General features: G+C 45.7%; 2 protein-coding genes across 4 annotated transcripts in view; one reads left to right on the top strand and one right to left on the bottom strand.

Moving 5' to 3' along the window:
• TK2 (thymidine kinase 2) overlaps nt 1-20,330 on the top strand; it is an 81,828-nt gene that overhangs the window by 49,215 nt on the left and 12,283 nt on the right. The window contains exons 2-8 of one of the 3 annotated variants that reach the window (XM_036897713.2): nt 2,436-2,615; nt 4,239-4,450; nt 8,548-8,585; nt 12,117-12,191; nt 15,133-15,186; nt 17,181-17,270; nt 19,289-19,362. In XM_036897713.2, the coding sequence (XP_036753608.1) occupies nt 17,187-17,270; nt 19,289-19,362 (158 nt within the window). In that variant the 5' untranslated portion in view covers nt 2,436-2,615; nt 4,239-4,450; nt 8,548-8,585; ... (1 more) ...; nt 15,133-15,186; nt 17,181-17,186. Of the gene's footprint in view, nt 1-2,435; nt 2,616-4,238; nt 4,451-7,275; nt 7,585-8,547; nt 8,586-12,116; nt 12,192-15,132; nt 15,187-17,180; nt 17,271-19,288; nt 19,363-20,330 lie in introns of those variants that run through there. The other 2 variants (XM_036897712.2, XM_036897710.2) reach the window with 2 other exon arrangements.
• CKLF (chemokine like factor) lies at nt 207-4,199 on the bottom strand. The gene is given in 3 exon segments (XM_036897719.2): nt 207-268; nt 271-324; nt 2,990-4,199. Coding segments are annotated over 3 exon segments (294 nt in total). The 5' UTR covers nt 3,189-4,199; the 3' UTR covers nt 207-227.

The following is a 20,330-nucleotide window of genomic DNA, read 5'->3' as shown; positions in this document are numbered from 1 at the left end:
CTGCCACCCAGACCCGGGAACAGAAAACCGGATCCCACCCGGGTGCTCCCGGAGCTCGCATGGAGGTTAACAGTAAGGGTGGGCGCTGGGTGCAGAGTTCCTAAATCTCTTCTTCCAGCTCCCATATTGAGATTAAAATGAGAACAACTGCAGAAAACACATGGAAGAATAAAGAAGATAGGTTTAATATTTAGCATCAACTGAAAAGGAAGATAAAATTACAGAATTTATATTTTGTCATGAATAGCAGTTTTCTGATAAGGACCACTGGATTAAATAGAAGCTTCTGGTAAATAAGGGCTCTGTCGGCGATGCAGCACATTGCTGCCAGGAATTCAAACACATGGAAAAGATACATTGTTACTGCTGTGTCCATGGTATGGACTTCAGTCGTTCACACAGATTTTAAGTGGTCTGCCCACCAGCTTCCTCTCCTGCTACGGTCCTGGGATGGCTCCCCACATTGCACCTAATACCAAAATGGGAAGAGACCTCAGAGCTCATTTTATTCTCATTCCCCAGATTTCCCAGTACATGCCTAAGAAAAGGGAAAGGTAATTTAAGTGAGTAGAAAAAATATTGAACGGGTGTAAGCTGTGAAATAAGTACTTGTCTGGATCTCTTAATTTGTTCCTGGATGTACCATTTAATGCTCTGCCAACGATATTTAGTTATCAACGTTTCTATCCCCAATGTTTAACTGACTTTCTGTTGCAAACTTTACTGGAGAAAAGGTCAAAGTTCACACCAGCTCAAGATTAAGCCATGGTGATAGTAGCTGTAATAAAAGTGTTGGGGAGCTGGAGTGATAAGATGGTGCAAAGTGAACTCTCAGCGGTTACATCTACTTAAGAAAATAAAACTGAGGTAAATGGAATAAACTAGAACGTGGTCTTTAGGTACGCTCATGACTGTTTGAGAACTGGTGCCAGGGCTGGAGAAGGGGGATGTCACCTCTTGCATGCTATTTGGTCAGCTCCATCCAACAGCCAGGCATCTGGTCCAGATACGCATCCTTTTCCACTCTGAATCTCAAGCCTGGCTTCCTAGGTTCTGACCGCACTGAGACCTCCTACCTGTCCTTCCATGATTCCAATACTCTGCAAGTGGTTGGTTCCTCTACCTGGAACCATACCCCTTTCCTCCCTTATTCTTGGTAAACTTTGATTCCACCGCCAGAGAGAGGTAGTTGGTTCCTCTTTTCTGTGCTCTGCAGTACTCGGGCAATAGCTTGTATACAGCTGTTTGCACTTATGCCTCCTGTATTAGGCTCTAAGTAACTTGAGGATAGAGCAGGCTCACATTCTAGTGCAATGCTATCCAAAGAAATATGAAAGTCACCGATGTAAGCCACATAATTAATTGATTTTTTAATTTTTTTGCTCTTCTTTATTATTTATTCATTATTTTTTAAATTAAGGTATCATTGATATACACTCTTATAAAGGTTTCACAGGAAAAACAATGTGGTTATTACATTCACCCTTATTATCGAGTCCCCCCACACCCCATTGCCATATAATTAATTTAAACTATTCTAATAGCCACATTAAAAAGTAAAGAAGTGGAGGGCAGTGCAACACAGAGAAGACAAGTAGTGATTCTATAGCATCTTACTATGCTGATGGATGGTGACTGTAATGGGGTATGTGGTGGGGACTTGATAATGGGGGGAGTCTAGTAACCATAATGTAGCTCATGTAATTGTACATTAATGATACCAAAAAAAGACAGAAAACTTAAAAAATAAAAGTAAAGAAGTGAAATGAATTTTAATATATTTTATTTAGCCTGATATATCCAAACATTATCATTTTAACATGTTTTCAGTATAATAAAGTTATTAATAAAACATTCTACATTTCCTTTTGGTAGTAAATGTTTGCAATCTGGTGTGTATTTTACATGTACAACTCATCTCAGTTCAGACCAGCTACATTTCCTGTGCTCAGTAGCCACATGTGGCTAGTGGCTACTGCATTGGACAGCACAGCTCTATCCTTTGTCAGCACCTACCAAAGTGAATTAAAGAATGAATAAGAAAATGAACGAAAGTAAATCCCTTGCCTGGACCCTCTTTCTCCATAGTAGAAGGATAAGATTATCTTTAAAGACAATGGGGGAAATTGCTGTCACAGTGCTATCTCATTTTCAGAATAATTCCCATCCCCTATGAAGTTGTTTAGGGCCTAATAAGGGAGATGAAAAACCATGGGTTCTGATGTATGTGGCTGAGGGTGGTCCATTTTCCTAAGTGTCTCATACTATGGAAAGACATGAAGTAGGGGTTAGATTTAAGAACCTTCTGATTTACTTCTCTAGATCAGAACCTAGAAAAGCCAAATGTTTTTGAACATCCTATAAAAAATCTCAGAAGAATATCACATATAACTATAAATTACTTAACTCTTTTTTTATTTTGGTTTGTCTTCCAGGATAAAGTCTGATTAAGCTAATTTGCTTCCCTTCAAGCAGTGTTCAAAATAATCCTTTAGTTACAAGGCTTCCTACTACTGTTACCATATCATGATACATCTTCTATTATATTCCACCTGAAGAAGGATCTGGACAAGAAATAACTGAGCTCAGAACAGTCTGTCTCATCTTAGCAAGTGGTATGTATCCTTTTCTTTAAAAGGGAAAGCTATAAAACTCATTCATGGTTTTTTTTTCTTGACATCAGGTTTCTCAGAGCTAAATGTTGTAACTGATCCCAGTAGCTTTTCTCAGTCTAGTTTTCTAAGTCTAGTCTAGCCCTACAAACTATGAGAAATATATAGGAATCTCTTTTTTTGTTTAACTTCAGGACTATGTGAAGTCATATTCCTTCATGTTAATCAAGTCAAGTATTCACACAAAAAATATTAAGCCACTAGGGACTGTCTGTGTACTGGCGTAAGAGCTCCAGGGATGAATACAGTATGGTTTTCTGTTCTTGGACCTATTTTTCAAGTAAATCTGCATTATGACCAAACCTAAAGGAAGAAACCAGAAAGACTTCCATTTACCCCTCCAAAGATTGAACATGTTGTGGTTTCTGGAATCAGTGCCAACACAGATATGATTATCATGAATATGGCTGTTACTAGTGAGTTGATAATATCCTGAAAACACAGAATAAAAAGGTCAACTTTACTGAAAATCACCAAAAAAATGAATGAGCTCTCTAAAGATTTTGAAAGTTCCATTTTACTAAACAAATTTATTCAGGGTTTATCTTTTAGGAAATCAAACTGCCACAGTAAAATGACACCTATATATTGTGTGTGGTTTACAGTGATGGCTAATGTTCTCTTAACCTATGATATGCCAATCGCTTAACTACTTAACAGGCTTATTTCACTTTTTACTTAAATGTAGTTGGAGGGAGAACTCATCTGGTTGGGAGTGGATGATGTATTATGTGGAAGACAATGTAGAATGGTACACTGGGAAGTCAGAATGCTCAATTTTAATAATATAAGAGACACTGTGTAGTAGTCTGCATTGTAAATCAAACAACTTTATGTTACTAAAATGCAATTAATAAAACTTAGAGCAGTGCACACTTTAAGAGAGAAAGTGGTAACTTTCAGGAAAAAAATCTCACATATCTGTATGCAACGGCTGGCCTATTATGTTATTACTTCTGGTCTATGAAGCTTATTTGCTTAATAATTTCTTGAAATGAAGCATTTTCATTCTGAACTGTGGCTTTAAGAGGTGCAACTTATATTTTGAATGGATGTATAGTGTGGGAAAGGTAAATTGTCCTTATTCTGGAATGTTTTATATATGCAGATAACTATAGGCAGGAAGGAATTATTGAACTTAACTAATCAAACTTAAAAACCCTAATAACTTAGAAAAGTAGTTATTAAAAAGAAATAGGAGGAGGTTCAATGGTGACAGGGCAAGATTAGATATATTTGGGAAATTCTCATTTACAGGAAATATCAAGACTAGCTGTCTCGGGTTAATACTCCCCTGTGCTGGATGTTTTGCTCTGATTCAACGTGACAGGCCACACCTTCACTGCAGACAGGCAGCCTTGCCTCCTATGAGTAATTTGGGGAAGTGTATGTGAATGGCTTTGGATAAAAGCGGTGTTTGAGGGAGTGCAGAGAACCACAGGAAAAAAAACAATTATGTACCTGCTCTGGATCATCACTACCTTTAATGGTCTTTCAAAACATTGTTTTAATACTAAAAACCAAATGTCAGTATATGTCATAGAGTGAATGTAAATTTAATTACAGAAGTGGAGATTTCACAGAAATTTTGAGCCTGAACTCGGATTCCACCACAAAGCTCTGCGCTGGCGCACTTTGTGTGTTTTCTGCCATTGGAGCACTTGAGGGCAGCCGTCAGAGACCACTGCCCTCTTTGGGACCGTGACACACATAACACATAAGAGTGCAGATGACCAAGCCTTCACCTAACCCGTGAAGACAGCTGCCATCAGACAGAGGTACTTACATGTTACTCTTCCCTTACCTACGGATTAATTGGAATCTTTGGCCATCTTTGTGTCCTTTGCTTTTCTTACTGTACAAGAGCCCCAGGCATCTTTTCCAGTTGTGCTCTGCCTCCCATTCCCACCAGCTACTCTCCAGGAGCCTTATTCTGTTATTATCCTTCTTTGTCCCTGGCCGGGTTTCCTCAACTCACTGGTGGCCCCTCTAATTACAGTTGTCTCTCCTTTCCCATGGCTTTACTGTCACCTGTCCACTCAAGGCAAACCACTCTGGTAAAGGTCACCAGGGGCTACTATTAATAAAGTAAGTTCATATTTTTTTCAGGACTTATCTTTTTGTCTTTACAGGTGTTAAGAGTCTTCCTTGGCTAGACATTCATGATCAGTCGGTCAGCTGGTAGCATCTACCTACCTTTAAACCTTAAATCTATACTCTTTTTAACCTTTGATCTAGACAAGCTACTTATTCATAATTCTTTCAATTACTTTCCTAGTGTAAAATTAGCCTACCTTTAAATTTATAAATTTGTCACCTTAATTACATAGTAAATATAATTATAACTCATTCTTTATAATTAACATAATTACTATTAGCAACATGTCATCTTAAACCACTTCATTTACTCTATTGAACCAAGGTCTTGATTTCATGGATTGTGAAATCAAGGGTCACTTTTTCAGTCTCCAACCTCTGCCACCTTTCTGTACTGTGGGACTTAGCATTGGTGACTGATTAATCCATTTTTTTTAAAAAGTACCTGTGATTACAGTACCATATTTACGGCTCTTATAACTTTCCTAATGCCTGGCCTTAGTTTCCAGTTCTCTTTAAAATATGCCAGTAATATCTCAAAAATTTCTTCACCACTGTATGGAAACTCTTTTGCTAAGATCATCAGTCATTTCAGAATTACTAAATTTAATCCTTATCCTACTGCACCCCTGTTCTCCACAGGAAGCGTTCTCAGAGGGTGGAAGAGGTGAGAATGTAGGAAAGGAGTGAGTGGGGGAGTTGAAGAAAAAGGCGTTCAGGAATGGCCGTTTCGTCACCCCAAACTATGGGCATCCCAAATGCCACTTCCTTAGAGAGGATTTCCCTTGGTCACTCTGTCCAGAGTAGTCGCCATCACTCTCAAAGCATTTATCACTAGCTGATACATAATACATTTATTTAAGAGTATGAATTGCCCGTCTGTTTCTTTCCCTTCAGGGTCCCCAGGGTGTGGCATACAGTAGACATAGAAGGTATATAGTCTGAACTAATGGTCTGGGCCTCTACCCTATCCTTCCCCCAAGGGATTACAGTCTGGGTTTGTGAGCCCAGTTTGTTCATAGTTTGATTTTTGCCACCCACTGGTGCTCGTTCTTTCAAAGAACAGCTTGTGGCCCTTCAGAATTCAATTTGTGTTTTTCATAAGTGTTCCTATGAAAGCCATAGTTCCACCATCTCAGAGGCTTTCTTTTCAGGGATGGGAAGTATGTGTGGTATCTTTTATGTGCTTTAAATTGTCTTGGATAATTTGGCCATCCCCACAGTCCATTCAGACTTCTTTGGATCCTGCCCATCTTAGATTCAGTCCATTTCATTCAGACAAATCTGATCAGTAGGTACTTCTAACAGCATCATCCCTAGTGGCTCACAAAGATGTTGAACTTAATCCTGTAGTTTGTTTATCGAGGGCACACCTGCCCTGTGCCAGGTCTGTGACAGATATTACAGGAAGCACAAGATGGGGTTGTGGCTTTCCTGTAAGAGATCTAGAGGCTGAATGAACCCTCTTGCAAATGACTTCCATTTCCTGCCCAAGAGGTGACTGCCAGCATCTTGCACTCCTGGGAGAGGTGGGAGACCCCTCTGCCAATCACTAGAGTGGGCATGCACACGCAGTCTCTGCTCCTTACTGCAGTAGCTTAGTTATGCTTCAGGGCCTGAGTCTGTTGAATTATACCCCATCTACTTAAGACCTAGGCTGAACTTTTGCTACCTGACTATGGATTGGGTTTACAGGCATCCTGCCCACTCACTAATTGTCCAGTTGGAATGCTGTTGTGCCTTTGCTAAAAGAGAAACTGAGTCATATTAAAAATCTTAAAAGTCCATTTGAGCAAAAATTGATTAGAATTGGGCAGCATCCAACCCAGCAGATAGAAGGGAGCTCCAAGTAGCTGTACAAAATGAAAGATTTTTATAGGCAGAAGAGAGGAGGAACAAGGAAGTTTTACTAGGCAAAAAGCAGGTTGGTTATTGCAAGGTTACTTTCTTTTAGGGGATGATAGGGGTTGTTGGGTAGATTACCTAACTACTGCTGATCAGGCAGTAACTGATTGGTTTAAGATTCCATTTCTAGGAGAGGCGAAAATATAATTAAGTTTGGGTTTGGTGACCTGGGGCTTACCATAAGTGACTCCATTTTGGGAATGCTGTCTTTTTTTTTTAAACACCTTTCTGAGGTATCTATTACACATTTACCCTGGAAATGTCAACGTTCAAAGGGAAGAACGCAGACTGTGAAGCAAGATTAGGTGGGCTTGAAATCCAGCTCCACTCCCTGCATGAAAGCTTCTGATTATTTTAAACAAGTCACCTAAGATTCTGAGGATCAGCTCAACTGGGAGAATGAGAGTGACAATATCCTCTTGCAGGACTGTTGGGAAGAATAAATGACACTGTGTGCTCCAGGTGCCTGGGTAGGACAGGTGCTCAGTTAAGTAATACCTGGTAATTCATTAACCAGTCAGTCGATGGTATTGTTGGCCGTCCATCCCCGAGCCTTGCAAAGTCGTGGGTTCATTCTGATAGCGTCCCGTTAGTGGGAAGATTTCCTGGCTGCAAATGGCAGACCCCTCCGCTTTAATTATTTCCCTCTCGGGGAGTGAAATGCGACGGGGTCTCTTTAAGAGCCGGGCCCCAGCCGGCGCTCCGACGCGCCGGCGCGGCCAGGTAGGCGGCGCGCAGGCGCCGGCCCGGCTGCCGAGCCGACGTGGAGGAAGGAGATCCCAGCCGGCCGGGTCCGCCGGCCGGGCCATGCTGCGGCTGCTGCGGAGCGGTGCCGCCGGGGCGCTGCGCCGTCTGGGGCCCGGGAGCCCCGCCTCAGGCCTGGGGCCGCGCCGCCAGGCCTGGCCTCGGGGTAACGCGTCTCTCGGTTCCACGTTCCTCGTGGCCGACGTCTTGGCACTAAGCGGCCGCCCGCCCCACTCCTTGCCCTCGTCTTCCAGACCCGCCTGAACCCGAAACTCCTCCTCCGGGGCGTCTCCGGGCGGCTGCGGGGAGGGGAGGGGGCGGTAGCTGGCCGGTACCCAGGACCCTAGCTGGCAGCGAGTGGGTGGAGCTTTGGGGCTCAGGACCCGTCGCTTGTTCAAATATGGGAAGCCCCCCAATGCCCAGAAAGAACCCCGTCCCTGCGGCGAGGGGGCTGCTTTAGTCGAGTTTTTTGGCTTTGGGGAAGACGGCTGCAGTTAACCAGCCTCCAGCTCACGCTGGTGCCAGTGGATGGTGGGTAGTTTAGGATCCGGTGCCTTCCTGCTCTCACTGGGAGTGGAAACCTCCCCCCATAAATGGAAGTCGCAGTTACAGCCAAGTTCTAGCGTTCTTTAGCCTCAGGGCTGTTCAGTGGCATCTCAGAACCACTTGTGCCTTGAGCCACGAAGTCAGCGCTGGGCCTAGACGAGAAACTTAAGGCTTTGGCTGAAACCCATGCCTGCCACCCACCCTTATCCATGGGCTCCGAGTGTAGGCCACTCTGCGTTTTAACTTGATGGACACCCATATGTGAAAGCTATTATTAATATAGCAATCAATATAAATATAAGTTGTGTGGAAAATTAGTAAGTATAATTTACTAATTGAAAAAAAAGCTAAGCACAGCTGGTCTCCAGAGGGGACAGGCCGCAGTTGCTTGGTGTTGCACACAGGTAAACAGCAGTGGTGAGCCAGCCTCCATGCGTTCATGGAGAGCCCCAGGTGTCACTGGGAAATGTTTTTAGGCCTGGGAGCAAGCATAAAAATGACTATTTTCACGGTGGTTTAGAAAATTAGGAGAAAGAGTGAATTACTTAAACTGGGTTTAAAAATTTATTTCTTTTCTTTGTAGGTAAAGATAGAGAAAATGAAAAAGAGAAAAAATCAGTGGTAAGTCCCTCTTTTATGTGGATCCTGCAGTGTACATATCTATATCTGTCTATCTGTATTGAGGAAGAGAATGAAGGAATATTGCACATAATAAAAACAGAAATACAAGAGGATCTTCACAGATAAGGACGTCTATCTCTTCCCTGGCCTCAGACCCCCTCCCCAGAGGCCACCTCTTACCAATTTCCATACCTGCATCCTTCCTCAGAGTCTACACAGGGGGCAGCATACATGTATTCATAAGCTTTAGGTAGATTGGGACTGTTAGCTTGATTAACAATTACAAAAGGATTTGAAAAATGCTCATTCTCCGTGGGGTAGGTTGGTCTCACCTTGGGTTAGTGGGTAGCAGCCAGGCTGCTGACCACCACCCACCCCCCTAACCTCCTGTGCGGAGACTAGTGGATGGTGGTTAGAGAGAATCCATGGGGGTCCACAGACGTGGGTTCAGCGAGTACTGTGACTTTGAGATGTGAGCTCTGGGATGAGGCTGTGGCTGGTGTGAGGTTGAAGATCAAAACAGGGTCAAGTTGTACATGTCCATGGGGAAGCTGGAGCTTTTAGCTGGCTGGGGTGGGGAGCAATATTTCAGTCACTATCAATCCAGAAGCTCAGTTTCTTAAGAGAGCTGGAAGTTGGTAGCTTCTTTGACTGGGAAGGGAGTGGCTTACTGGGTGGTGGCAGGAGTACTTGGATCAGGATATGTAAAGGGAGGAAGGGGTGGACAGGCCCCCTGGGGTATCTGGGGTGGCAGAGAGAACCTGAGAAGGAGTGAAGTCACACAGAGAGGATGATTGATTAAAATGCTTGAGATGGAAGTTTGTTGAAATTAGAGGTGGTGTGGGGTATGGCAAGAGGCAGCATGGAAGGGCAGAGGGATGTTAAGTTGAGCTGGATGGAAATTGATGCATTATTGTGCTATCAGACACACAGTAGGTAGTCCATAGAAAGTGGTGTGGAACTTGGATTCAGGCCCAGGGCTGCTCTTAAGCATTAAAATTCTTTGCGTTCCTGTATGGACCTGGAGACCAGAAAGCCCCTGGCATTAGTGGGTCTGATGGGGGAGATGGCAGTAAATAAGACAGTGATGGATCTAGAACAGCAGTGAATCTGGAGGCTGTGAGTAGGGGGCAGGACTTCCAGAGGACAATTACTGAGGGGAGCCTTGGGGAGCCTTAAGTGTCCTGGGAGATAGAGGAGAGGGTGAGGCAGGAGCGCTGGAGCAGAGGGAATTGCAGAGGCAAGTCACAGAAGGGAGAGAACCTGCAGGCCTGACACTTGTGGCCGGTCCCCAGAGAGATGGCTGGGGAGGACCTGGGGATAGTGCGAAGGGACAGGAGATGGTGGACCCCAATACCTGGAGCAACTGCAAGACTTCACTGGATGTGTTGTGGCTTGTCTCCCAGAGGAAATGGGGGCTGCCAGGGATGGGGAGTGAAGAGCCCTGCTGGGTCAGATTGGAGCCCAAGAAGCCAGCGGGGAGGCTGCTCAGCAAGGAGAGGTAAAGGCCAGCCAAGGAGACAGGCCTGGGTTCTGCCGATGAGTAGGAAGCAGGGCCCAGAGGAGGTGCTGAGTTGCTGGGTGAGGAGAGAAGATGTCCAGAGTGTTGAGGGTATCTGAGTGGATGGTGCCTTTCCTGAGGACTGGAATGGGAAGAGAAGCCGTATGTGGGTGTTGAGAGGTGATGAATTAGGGTACCATGGGACAGCCCATGATATAGGACAGTTAGCGAATATCTGCAACTGGGAAGTCACTCACCAACACAGAGTAGGAACAAATAATTTTGGAAGAAGGTTTATCTAAATAACATGTTTCTTGCAGTGAAAGAAAGAAATATTATGCAGAGTGATATCTAGGTTGAGCTCTTCATAGGTTTCTAGGAAGAGGAAAAGTTGTTTCCTTTAAGGAATAACAATTTAAAAAGATCAGATCCTTTAGTACCCTGATCAGATTTGGCTTTTGTGTACACCCTGGGTTCGTTTTATAGTTTTGCGTTCTAAAGGAGTGAGCTAGCCTGGGCCTGGGATTGGAGGGTGGCCTGGCATCCTCTGGAAGTATGATATCTCCTGGATATCCAGCAGGGGGAAACCTTTGCAGCTGCCTGTCAGAGAGTGGGTAGGGGTGGGGCAAGGTGAGACAGCCCACTGTGACCCTGTAACTTATGTAGGATGTAATTGAGGTTCCACTGGGATCATGGAAAGGGGTCTGCCAGACCTAGGTGTGAATTCCATCTCTTCTCTACCAGGCCTAGTGCCTTAGGCAAGTACCCTTTGTGGTCCACGTTTCTCTCGGTGCCTCCAGCCTGGGTGTAAAGGTCACTGTGTGGCAGGATGTGTCCTCTGACTGTGTGTGCTCCAGGGGACATCTAATAGGTGTTCTCAAGGGCCAGTTTGTCTTATAGCTGTGGAATTGCCCATTACCTCTTATGATCTCCTGGAGCCAAAGCCATTTGGCCTGTGTCACCCGGAGTGCCTGGCCGAGCAGCACCTGGTCAGACTCTGGGCAGTCTGATTCAGAGGGTCTGGGTGCTCCTCTGGTGCTTCTGAAGCAGGGTGTCTGTAGACTACACATTGAGAAACCCTGCTGCGGGCGGGTGGTGCTCAGCCTTCCTGCTCGTTGAAATCACCTGGGAGCTGTGTAAAGTACTGAGGCCTGAGTCCAGCCCTCAGAGATTGTTCTGTAATTGGCCTGGGTAGTGGCTTCCTTGTGGAGATTTTTAAAAGCTCCCAAGTGAATCTAACATATCCAAGACTGAGCACCAGTGCTTGGAATGCTTTCTTTCCCTACAGTGAGGCTCCTTGGTCTTTGGGATTGCTAGACCTCACATGGCTGACCGGCCCCTCCCATCAGAGCCAGGACACCTCTCTCCCGCAGTGTAGTTAGCGTGAACAGAGTGTGAATTCAGGCTATCCTTCCTGCTTTATTTCCTTTTATAAGCCTCACATTTTTCTTCTATGAAAATGTGAGGACCCACTCCTCAGGTTCTGGTAAGGTTATGCACTAATGGTGTATATTACTTGACTTAGGGCCTGGCCTGCAGCAAGGGGCCCGAGCAAGTCCTTCTATCTGTCCTGTCCTAATACTTTCCAGTCCATGGCTGAGTGCATTTTTCTGCACAAAGCATTGACTTAGGCTCTAGATAACATACACATGCTTCCCAACCTCAAAGCCATTAGGTCTGGGTAAGGAGGTAGGACACTTGGGCCTAAAGTCTGATAGTCTCAGAGGTTGAATGACAGACAGGCAGAGCCAGGGTGGCCAACAGCAAGCTGTGTATGGTCTAGGGGTTGATGTAAAGGAGGTTCTGTCCTGGAGGGCAGTGGTCTCGTGGCCACCAGCAGTAGGCCTGGAGCCTGCCACTGAGGGGAACTTGGGGACTTTCTGCTGAGGGATTCTTGTATACACAATGAAGGCTTTATATACAGGTTGAACCATATATGCTGTTTACCTGAGCTCCTCCATAAAAATTCTTCCCTGAAATTCCCCCAGGTGCTTGATTTCTGATTCTCACGTACATTTGTCTTTTGTCAGATCTGTGTTGAGGGCAATATTGCAAGTGGAAAGACGACATGCCTGGAGTTCTTCTCCCACACAACTGACATTGAGGTATGGTCTCCACACCAGGTTTGAAGGAACCTGCAAAGCTTGTCAGAGCACTTACAGAGGGCATTGAGCAGCCCTGTCCAAAAGAATATAATGTGAGCCATAAATGCAAGCCACATGTGTAATGTAAAATTTCTAACAGCTTTGCTAAAAAACCCAAAAAGAACATTTTGTTTAACATAATGTATTCCAAATATTACCATGTCAACATGTAATCAATATAAAAGCTTTTCGTTCTGTTTTTAATACTAAGTCTTTGAAATCTCGAATGTGTTTTGCACTGATGGCATATCTCATTTTGGACTAGTCACATTTCAGGTTTCTAATACCCCATGTGGCTCATGGATACTATACTGGATGGTGCAGATATAGACATCCCCATGGTCTGGCTAGGAGGAGTCCGCATGTGAAAAGAAGTTAGGCTGGTGAGCATGGTTAGAATGTTACAGTGTTACATCTGAGATACAGTATTCAAGTAGGGAAGTATTGCTGTGTAGCCAGTTAAGGTAATTTCTAGTTTATTCACAGCCCAGTCACCAAAAATAACCTCACAGATGTTTAAGAATTGTCTCTATGTACTAAGACCCTGATACTTCTTCCCTGCAGATTGTAGTGGTGTAATCTTTTCTGTTTATGATTCTTTCTCATTATTATAGATCCTACAATTTCCATACCTTTGGAGTCATTTTCTTTTTTTCTTTCTTTTCCTGTTTTTCCTTCCATTAATAATATATGTGGTTTGCTAAAAATAATAAACATTCTATAGCCCTTGTCTTGCTTGTGTTCATATCCTGCTGTGCAGAAAAGAGTTAACAGGCCTGAGACTGCCATCCTCAGAGAGGCTTGTCTGCAAGTTTGGCCCTGGGCTGGCTACAGGAACTTGGATTTTGGGAGAGCTCCCATCATTTCCAACTGATAGGAGTGGCTCTCTGCCTAAACTGTTTGTGCAAACAATATGGTTTATTCTGTATAGCAGTTTTCTTTCTGGCAGTCTAGAGTTTTCATATGTGCCAGGCAGATACTGCCTACATGACTTAGCCCTGATAAGAATCCTGACTTCACAGTTCAGGTCAGCTTCCCTGGTAGGCACCATCGCATACGTGTTGTCACAACTCGCAGTTGAGTGTGTCCTGTGTGACTCCTCTGGATAAGGCCCCTTGGAAGCTTATGCCTGAGTTCCCTCCACACTGCTCCATGCACTGATTTTGCTTGTTTTCCTTTGCTGATATGGCTTCGTATCCTCTCACTGTAGTAAATCTTAGCCGTGAGCACAGTGCTGCGTCCTGTGAGTCCTCCTAGTGGATCATCAAAGCTGGGGAGGTGGGGGTCCTAGGGACTCCCAGTACGCCTGTCCTGAATGGTGTAACTCCCACTCTAGAAGCACTTATATTCTCAGTGAAGACCTTGAAGCGAATGAAGAACAGCAATAATAATAAGGGCAGTGATGGTTAAAATCTAACTAGGATAATACCATATGCCAGGCACTGTGCTGAGGCTTCATTATATTATCTAATTGATTTCATCCTTACAAGAGTGGGTCCAGGGGGTAATTACATTTATTACCTGGGTTGCAGAGGAGGAAACAGACTCAGTGAAGTTAAATGGCGTGGCTGGGGTTGCATGGCTAATGTGGGCGGAGCCAGAGCCCCAACCAGGCCGGCCGGCTTCAGGCGTCGTGTCCTGTTTGGTTCTTCTGAACTGTGAAGAGCTTCATTGGCTTTAGGAAGACCACTCGGCCTTCAGATCTCAGCCCAGTGCCCTGTGGCTCCTCCAACTAGTTACCCTCCCCAGTGTAGTTTCTTCTGGCCCCTGTGTGCCCTGTTTTATATTACTTCTCAGGGTTTGAAAATACATGTTGATTTCTGTGATGATCTGATTGAAGTCTGCTTCCCCTTAAGTTATAAGTTCCATGAAAGCAGGGGCTGGGGTAGTTTTGCTATTGCTGTATCCTTGGTGCTAAGTATGGCTCCTGGCACAGTTGTGCTTGATAAGTGAGAGTAACAGTGCCACAGATGGAGCACAGGTCAAGGCTGCCTGTGACCCAGCCTTTGGTGGGCCTGACTGGTATAGCATATGCTACTCGGACAGGAAGAGTGCTGAAGACCTAGAAGAAGGAGAGGGAACTGGGAAAGGCAGGCAATGATTGACAGAGGAAGGGATTTTTTTAACTAGATTTTGAAGGATATGTAGGAGCTTTCCATGTAATGAAAGGTGACGTGAAATGAGATGAGGTGGGCATACTGAGCAGAAGGAACAGCATGAGTAAAGGTGACACAGAAGTGTCAAAGGTAGGGGGGAGGTTACTCTTCAAGGGTCCTATGCATTGCTTTCCTTTGGTCTCTTGTGACCTATGTCACTTGCTCATGTGCACTTGAAGGTCCCCAGATGGATCCCGGCACTGTCAAAATCTTGGCTCCAAGAACACCATTCAGATCTTCTCCAGGACACACTTGCACACCCAGAAAGGCTCTTGCACGGTTTAGGAAATGACTCTTAGCTGTCAGTATGCTTAGTGCAGAGATCAGAGGGAGAAAATAGAGGCAGAGCAAGCTGCCAAGGTCCCCAGGAGCACTCCCTAGTGGGGAAGCTGGGCTTCAGGCTGGTGCCGTAAGTGCCTGAAATAGCTGTCCTCTCAGCTTCTCTCACCTCCCTGCCCAGCCTGACGCAGTGGCAGTAAGGGCTGGGATGAAACACATGTAGGAAGAAGGCTTGAGAGAACCCACCTTGCCCTCGGGGAGCTCCCAAGGCAGCTGGATAGGTGGGGTATGCATATTCTTGTATATAGGGATGGATAGAGTTGTTCTAAAGTCATTTCTGGAAATCACGTGAGGAAACCATGTCTAAATGGAGTTGTGGCCTCACAGAGAGGGTTTCTCACCTCTCTGGGCCCACACTGAGTACCTGAATCTTGGGTAGCTGCTCTTGATGTTTTCTTTCTTTGCAGGTGTTAACAGAACCTGTGTCCAAATGGAGAAATGTCCGTGGCCATAATCCTCTGGTGAGTGTGTTGTTTTGTGTGTGAACTGCCCACTTTCCCTTAAGTACCTGGGAACCGTGGTACTGGTATCTGACCCTGGGCCTGCCCCCTGGCCCCCTGAGGCAATTTCCTCACACTCAGCTGGGCCAGAAGAGGAGCGGGAGATCACAAATGGACAGTGGTGGCATGTTGGTGTTCTGAGGTCAAGGACCTCTGAGGCCTGGCTGTGCATTTGCAAAGGACCTCCTGTCAGCTCTCCCAAACTATCCCAAGTGGTTGGCCTCAGCTACTGGGGGTTTCATCTCCTGCTGCTCATTCTACCCTCCCACTCTCCATTAGAACCCAGGTCTCCCCAGGCCTAGCCCCCCAGGCCCTATCTAAGTAACCAGGTTCCTTGGTATACCTCTGATTTGGGTTTGTACTTGGCAATGTCTAGGGGCTTCCATGGCTTGCCCTGTAGCTACCTATCTGCTTTCCTAAGGGTGGACCTAGCAAGCAGGGGCTAGAGCACGCCATGCCTCCTTCTCTTCCTTCCCTATTCAGAAAGATCTACTCTGGCTGCTTGGAAGAGATGCGTGGAGTCTGAGTCTGTAAGAGGGAATTTAAGAAAGTGGTGTTGCTTCTGGGCTCTGGCCCCATGATGTAGATGATTAATTTCACTTTCCAGTGAGGAAACTGCAGATGAAATAAGTTGCCCAAGGTCACACAGCTGGTTAATGACAGATCTGGGTTTGAACCTTGGACTTGGGGGAGGCTGTGCTGTCTTCTCCTTTCTAGCAACACAGTTGGCATCTCCTTGTGTGGTTCTTTAGACTCTTAACTTCTGCTAGGGACAGGGACTTAATTTGGCTCACAGTTATTTTTTAGAACATAGTACACTGCTAGGCACTAAGTACATGCTTGTTAACTCATTCATTCAGTCAATATTCATTGCATCCCTATCATGTTCTAGACACTGGGGCAGTGAGCAACTCAAAGCTCCTGCTCTCCTGGCCTTAGTATTCCAGTATGGAGAGGCAGAAGACAGTTAAATTTATGATATGGCAGGTGGTGATAGGAACTGTGAAAAAATATAAACCGGTAAAAGGATGTTATTTAAATAAGGCAAAAACTCTCAGTCTTTGAATAAAGAATCCCAGAGATGTGGAAAGGGTTTCACCATATTTGTGCATGTGGAAGAAGATGGAATGCCAATCACTCTCTTCAGGCATAACAAAGAAGCCTCAGAAACATTGATATTCTTTAGGACTAGGCAGTAACCAGGGTAGATTAAGATAACTAGAGTTGCAGACATTAGGGTTTAGGGGTGACATTTCATAGGACATAGTCCCACTCTCAGAAATCTGAGTATCCTTGCTATAAAGAGCATTTCCAATGACAGTTTTATAGTAAAAAAAGAAATAGAAATAGATATTTTTACAGAAGTTTCCATTCTGGACAGAGGAGCAAGATTTGTAATTTTGCGAAGTCTCAATTCAGTCCCTTGATCTGAGTCAGTGAAGAAGTGAGCAGTACAGATGTCTGGAGGAAGAGCCTTCAGCAGAAGGCACAGCAGATACAAAGGTCCTGAGGTGGGATTGTGCTTGGGTGTTTGGAGGAATACTAAGGAGGCTCGTGTACTGGAAGCAGGAGACAGGAGAAGGTGGAAGGGATTGTCTAGTGGGCCTTTGCGAGAGCTTTGGATTTCATTCTAAATACAACAGGAAGCCACTGGAATGTTCTGAGTAGGGGAGTGACAAGAACTGATTTCACCCACTTTGGCTGCTGGATAGGGAATAAACTGTAGGGGGTTCAATGCACATTTATTGAACAACTGAATGGGTGTTCCCTGGGGGTTTCATATAGGCTCCTATTATAGCTGTTACTGGGCTGAGGGCCCTGCAACCATTTTGGTTCATCTCCGGCCCCAGCTCGGCCCCATGTAGGTTTCATGGGATGGCAGTCAGTGATGGAAGAGACCAGGGGCCTACAGAGAGAGCACTTCGAGACAAACTGCTGTGTCCTCCCTTCTGCAGGGTCTGATGTACCATGATGCCCATCGATGGGGCCTCACACTGCAGACGTACGTGCAGCTCACCATGCTGGACCAGCACACTCGTCCTCAGGTATGTATCAGAAGCTTGTTTTCAACCTTCTTAAACAGTTTTCTTCAAATGAGGGGTAAAGGGTTTCTGGAAAGAGAAACCTCATAAGGAAGCCTCGCTGGGTCTTGAGCACTGCTCAGCCTTCTGTCACTGGGGCTGAAGTTTCGTTTTCTGAGGCTCTCTGGGGTCCAGCCTCCAGTACCCCCACCCACCAACCTTATCTAGCCAAGAAGAACTTGCTAGGGATGCCACGTCAGCCTGAGTCTTCACAGCCTGTCCGCTATTGGGCTAAACACCTTTTAACTGAGTTATTCTCAAAGTGTGGTCTCTGGACCAGGAGCAGAATGCGGGAACTTGTTAGAATTGCACCCTTTCTGGTCCTATCCTGGACCTACTGAATCAGGAAGTCCTGGAGAGGAGGTCCAGCAATCTGTTTTATCCAGCTCTCCAGGTGATTTTAAAGCACCCTTTGTTTGCATATTTGAGAACAACTGACCTAACCTTCACAAGATCTGGTTCTTTGTTCAAATTCTCGACAGGAAGAATTGCTCAGGTTGGGTCAGGTGTCCAGCCCTGGGCCAGTCAAGTGTTGGGGCAGATCACAGGGTGCAAACAGGGATGCTTAGGCCAATGCTTCCATTAGCCTGGGTGTGAATAGGGGAAGAGCTTCTTAGAAGGAAGGCTGGTGAGAAGATCTTGATTGGCACCTGTGGTTCAAGATTGTAAGCACAACCTGAGACCAGCTTTGGAGGCTCTCCATGAAGGAGAAGGGAGATGCCTACAGCCAGTTATGTTGACACAGCCACTCATCTGGGTGGGCACCTGTGATTATAGCTATCATTCCAGAAATCTTCATCTTTTAAAAAAAAAAAGAAAGATAAGAGCAGACCATATGAATTTCTATCTCCCCAATATCTGGCTAAGTGATGCGAGTCTGGGGATCTGAGGTTGGCACTCTTCCCCTTTGCCTACCCTACTTTTCCTGAGCAAGCACTCAATTGCAAACTTAATTTGTATCTAATATATCTGGATATAATGGGATACATGTGTGTTGCTCCAAGGACCTATACCATGAAGGAGGCAGAGAAAGAAACATGGCCAGACTGGGAAAGAGGAACAGAGGAGAGATGGATGAATGGGGAGCTAGCAACAGATGGGCAGCAGATACATAAGGAGGGGATGGAAAAATTCAAAGGAAGACAGATGGACAGAGAGACAAATGGAGAGAGAGTAAGGAAATTCCTGGGTTCTAGCTTTGAATCTGCCTCTGATTTGCAGGTCCCATGGGTGCTGTGGGCCAGGCTGAGTGAGAGCAGTGTTTGCCCACTTGGTGTCAAGGGTAAGGGACCTTCTTGCTTCCCAATGGGACACTGTGGACAAAGGGAAAGGTCATCTGTGGATGTGTGAACACTGACAGAAAGGGTGATGTGAGCAAAATCCTCCTTCCTCTTAGGCACAGTCCTTCCCAGTTTCCAAAGGGCTGCAGTGATCCCCAACCAGCCCCTGTGAGGAGACAGTGAAGTTGGCAGGTCTCACATCCTTGTGGGGTTCCAGAAAGCCAGACCTTCAGGCACTGATGCCAGAATGTCACCTTCACCCCAGCCTGCTCAGGGTTCTACCTCAGGCATAAATATCCCTGTGCTTAAGCAAATGCGTGCTATTTAGCTCCATAGTAATCACCACACTTGGCACTTGACAACACTTTGCTGGACAGCAGTTGTTTTTTTTTCTAGCAGTTCCACACAATCCAGTTGAGCCCTACCTCTCCTGTGAAGGAGGCTGCTGCTGACAAGTCTTGGCATTGCTGCACTGGCTACTGAGCTTCAGGGTATGGGGAGGGCCCTGAGCTGAGGCAGGAACGCTGCTGAGCCCACTGTCCCCTAAGTGCTTCTCCTCTGGTGACTGTTTCACTCTCCCTCAACTTCTTGATTATTGTATCCAGTGTAGACCACAGGCAGGGGAAGCAATAGGCATTCTTCAAGGCTTCCTGACCTCCTCCTTATTCCTGAGTTAGTGAATCACTTTTTGTTTTCTTTCAGACATCACCTGTACGATTGATGGAGCGGTCGATTCACAGTGCAAGATATGTTTTTGTAGAAAACCTGTATAGAAGGTACTCTAGTTTGCACAATTGATAATCTATTAACTTTTAATTTTTAAGAAATGAAATTGGAACTTGTCTACTCAGTTGACGGATATGGAGCAGCTACTGTGTTGTATCAGTTACCTGTTGCCACAGTAATGCTGTGTAACAAACAACCTCAAAACTTCAGTGGCGGACAGTTCTCTGCATTGATTGTTCAGTCCTCTAGGGTGGTCAGCCTGGCAGCTCTTTGGCCTGATGATATGTCTGGGGGTCGGCTGATTAAGGATGGCCCCCAGCAAGGGTGACTGAGGTGACTCATCTGCATGCTTCTCATCCTCCTCAAAGGACCAGCAGGCCAGCCTGGGCACTCACTTCTCATGGTGATGGCAGAGGGCAAAAGCACCAGTGGAATGCATGAACACTTTCAGGCCTCAGCTTCACATTTGCTAACATCCCATTGGCCAAAGCAGGTCCTACAAGCCGACCCCAGCCTGAGAGGTAGGAGGCCTTTGGTGGGTTACATGGCCAAGTGGGAGCATCTAGAGAAGGGGGAAGATCCAGAGCAACTATCGGTCGGTCTGGCATGGTGTGTACAATGTTTGTTATCATTGCACTCAAAACTGTCTTCTGCTCTCATGGGTGCATACTCAGTCGTACAGACATTGTTGGGGGGCCTCTGGTGGCTCAGAGCTGAGGGCTCAGGCATGGGGCCCTTCATGTCTGTGTTCTCTTGACTGCTGATTTTTAGGGGTCATGGAGAAATGGGCTGCAGGCCTAGGTCTGAAACTTCAGCTTCTTGCACACCCCTCCCTCCTTGGTACCTCTGTATCCAGTCCCCCTCTTCTTGGCAGCCCCACATTACTGCTTCTTCCTGCGTTGAGCTTTGGGGTGTGACTGTCACTCCCTTGCAGAGCTGGTCTTGATATTTGCCTTCCTCTCTCCACATGCTGGCTGCCTGTTCCCTCTCACCTGCAGCTGTCATCCTAAATGCCACC

This window comes from Manis pentadactyla, chromosome 15 (genome assembly GCF_030020395.1).
Source record: "Manis pentadactyla isolate mManPen7 chromosome 15, mManPen7.hap1, whole genome shotgun sequence".
NCBI lineage: Eukaryota > Metazoa > Chordata > Mammalia > Pholidota > Manidae > Manis > Manis pentadactyla.
Note: the sequence above shows the minus strand (reverse complement) of the source record. Positions and strands in the feature narration are given on the sequence as shown.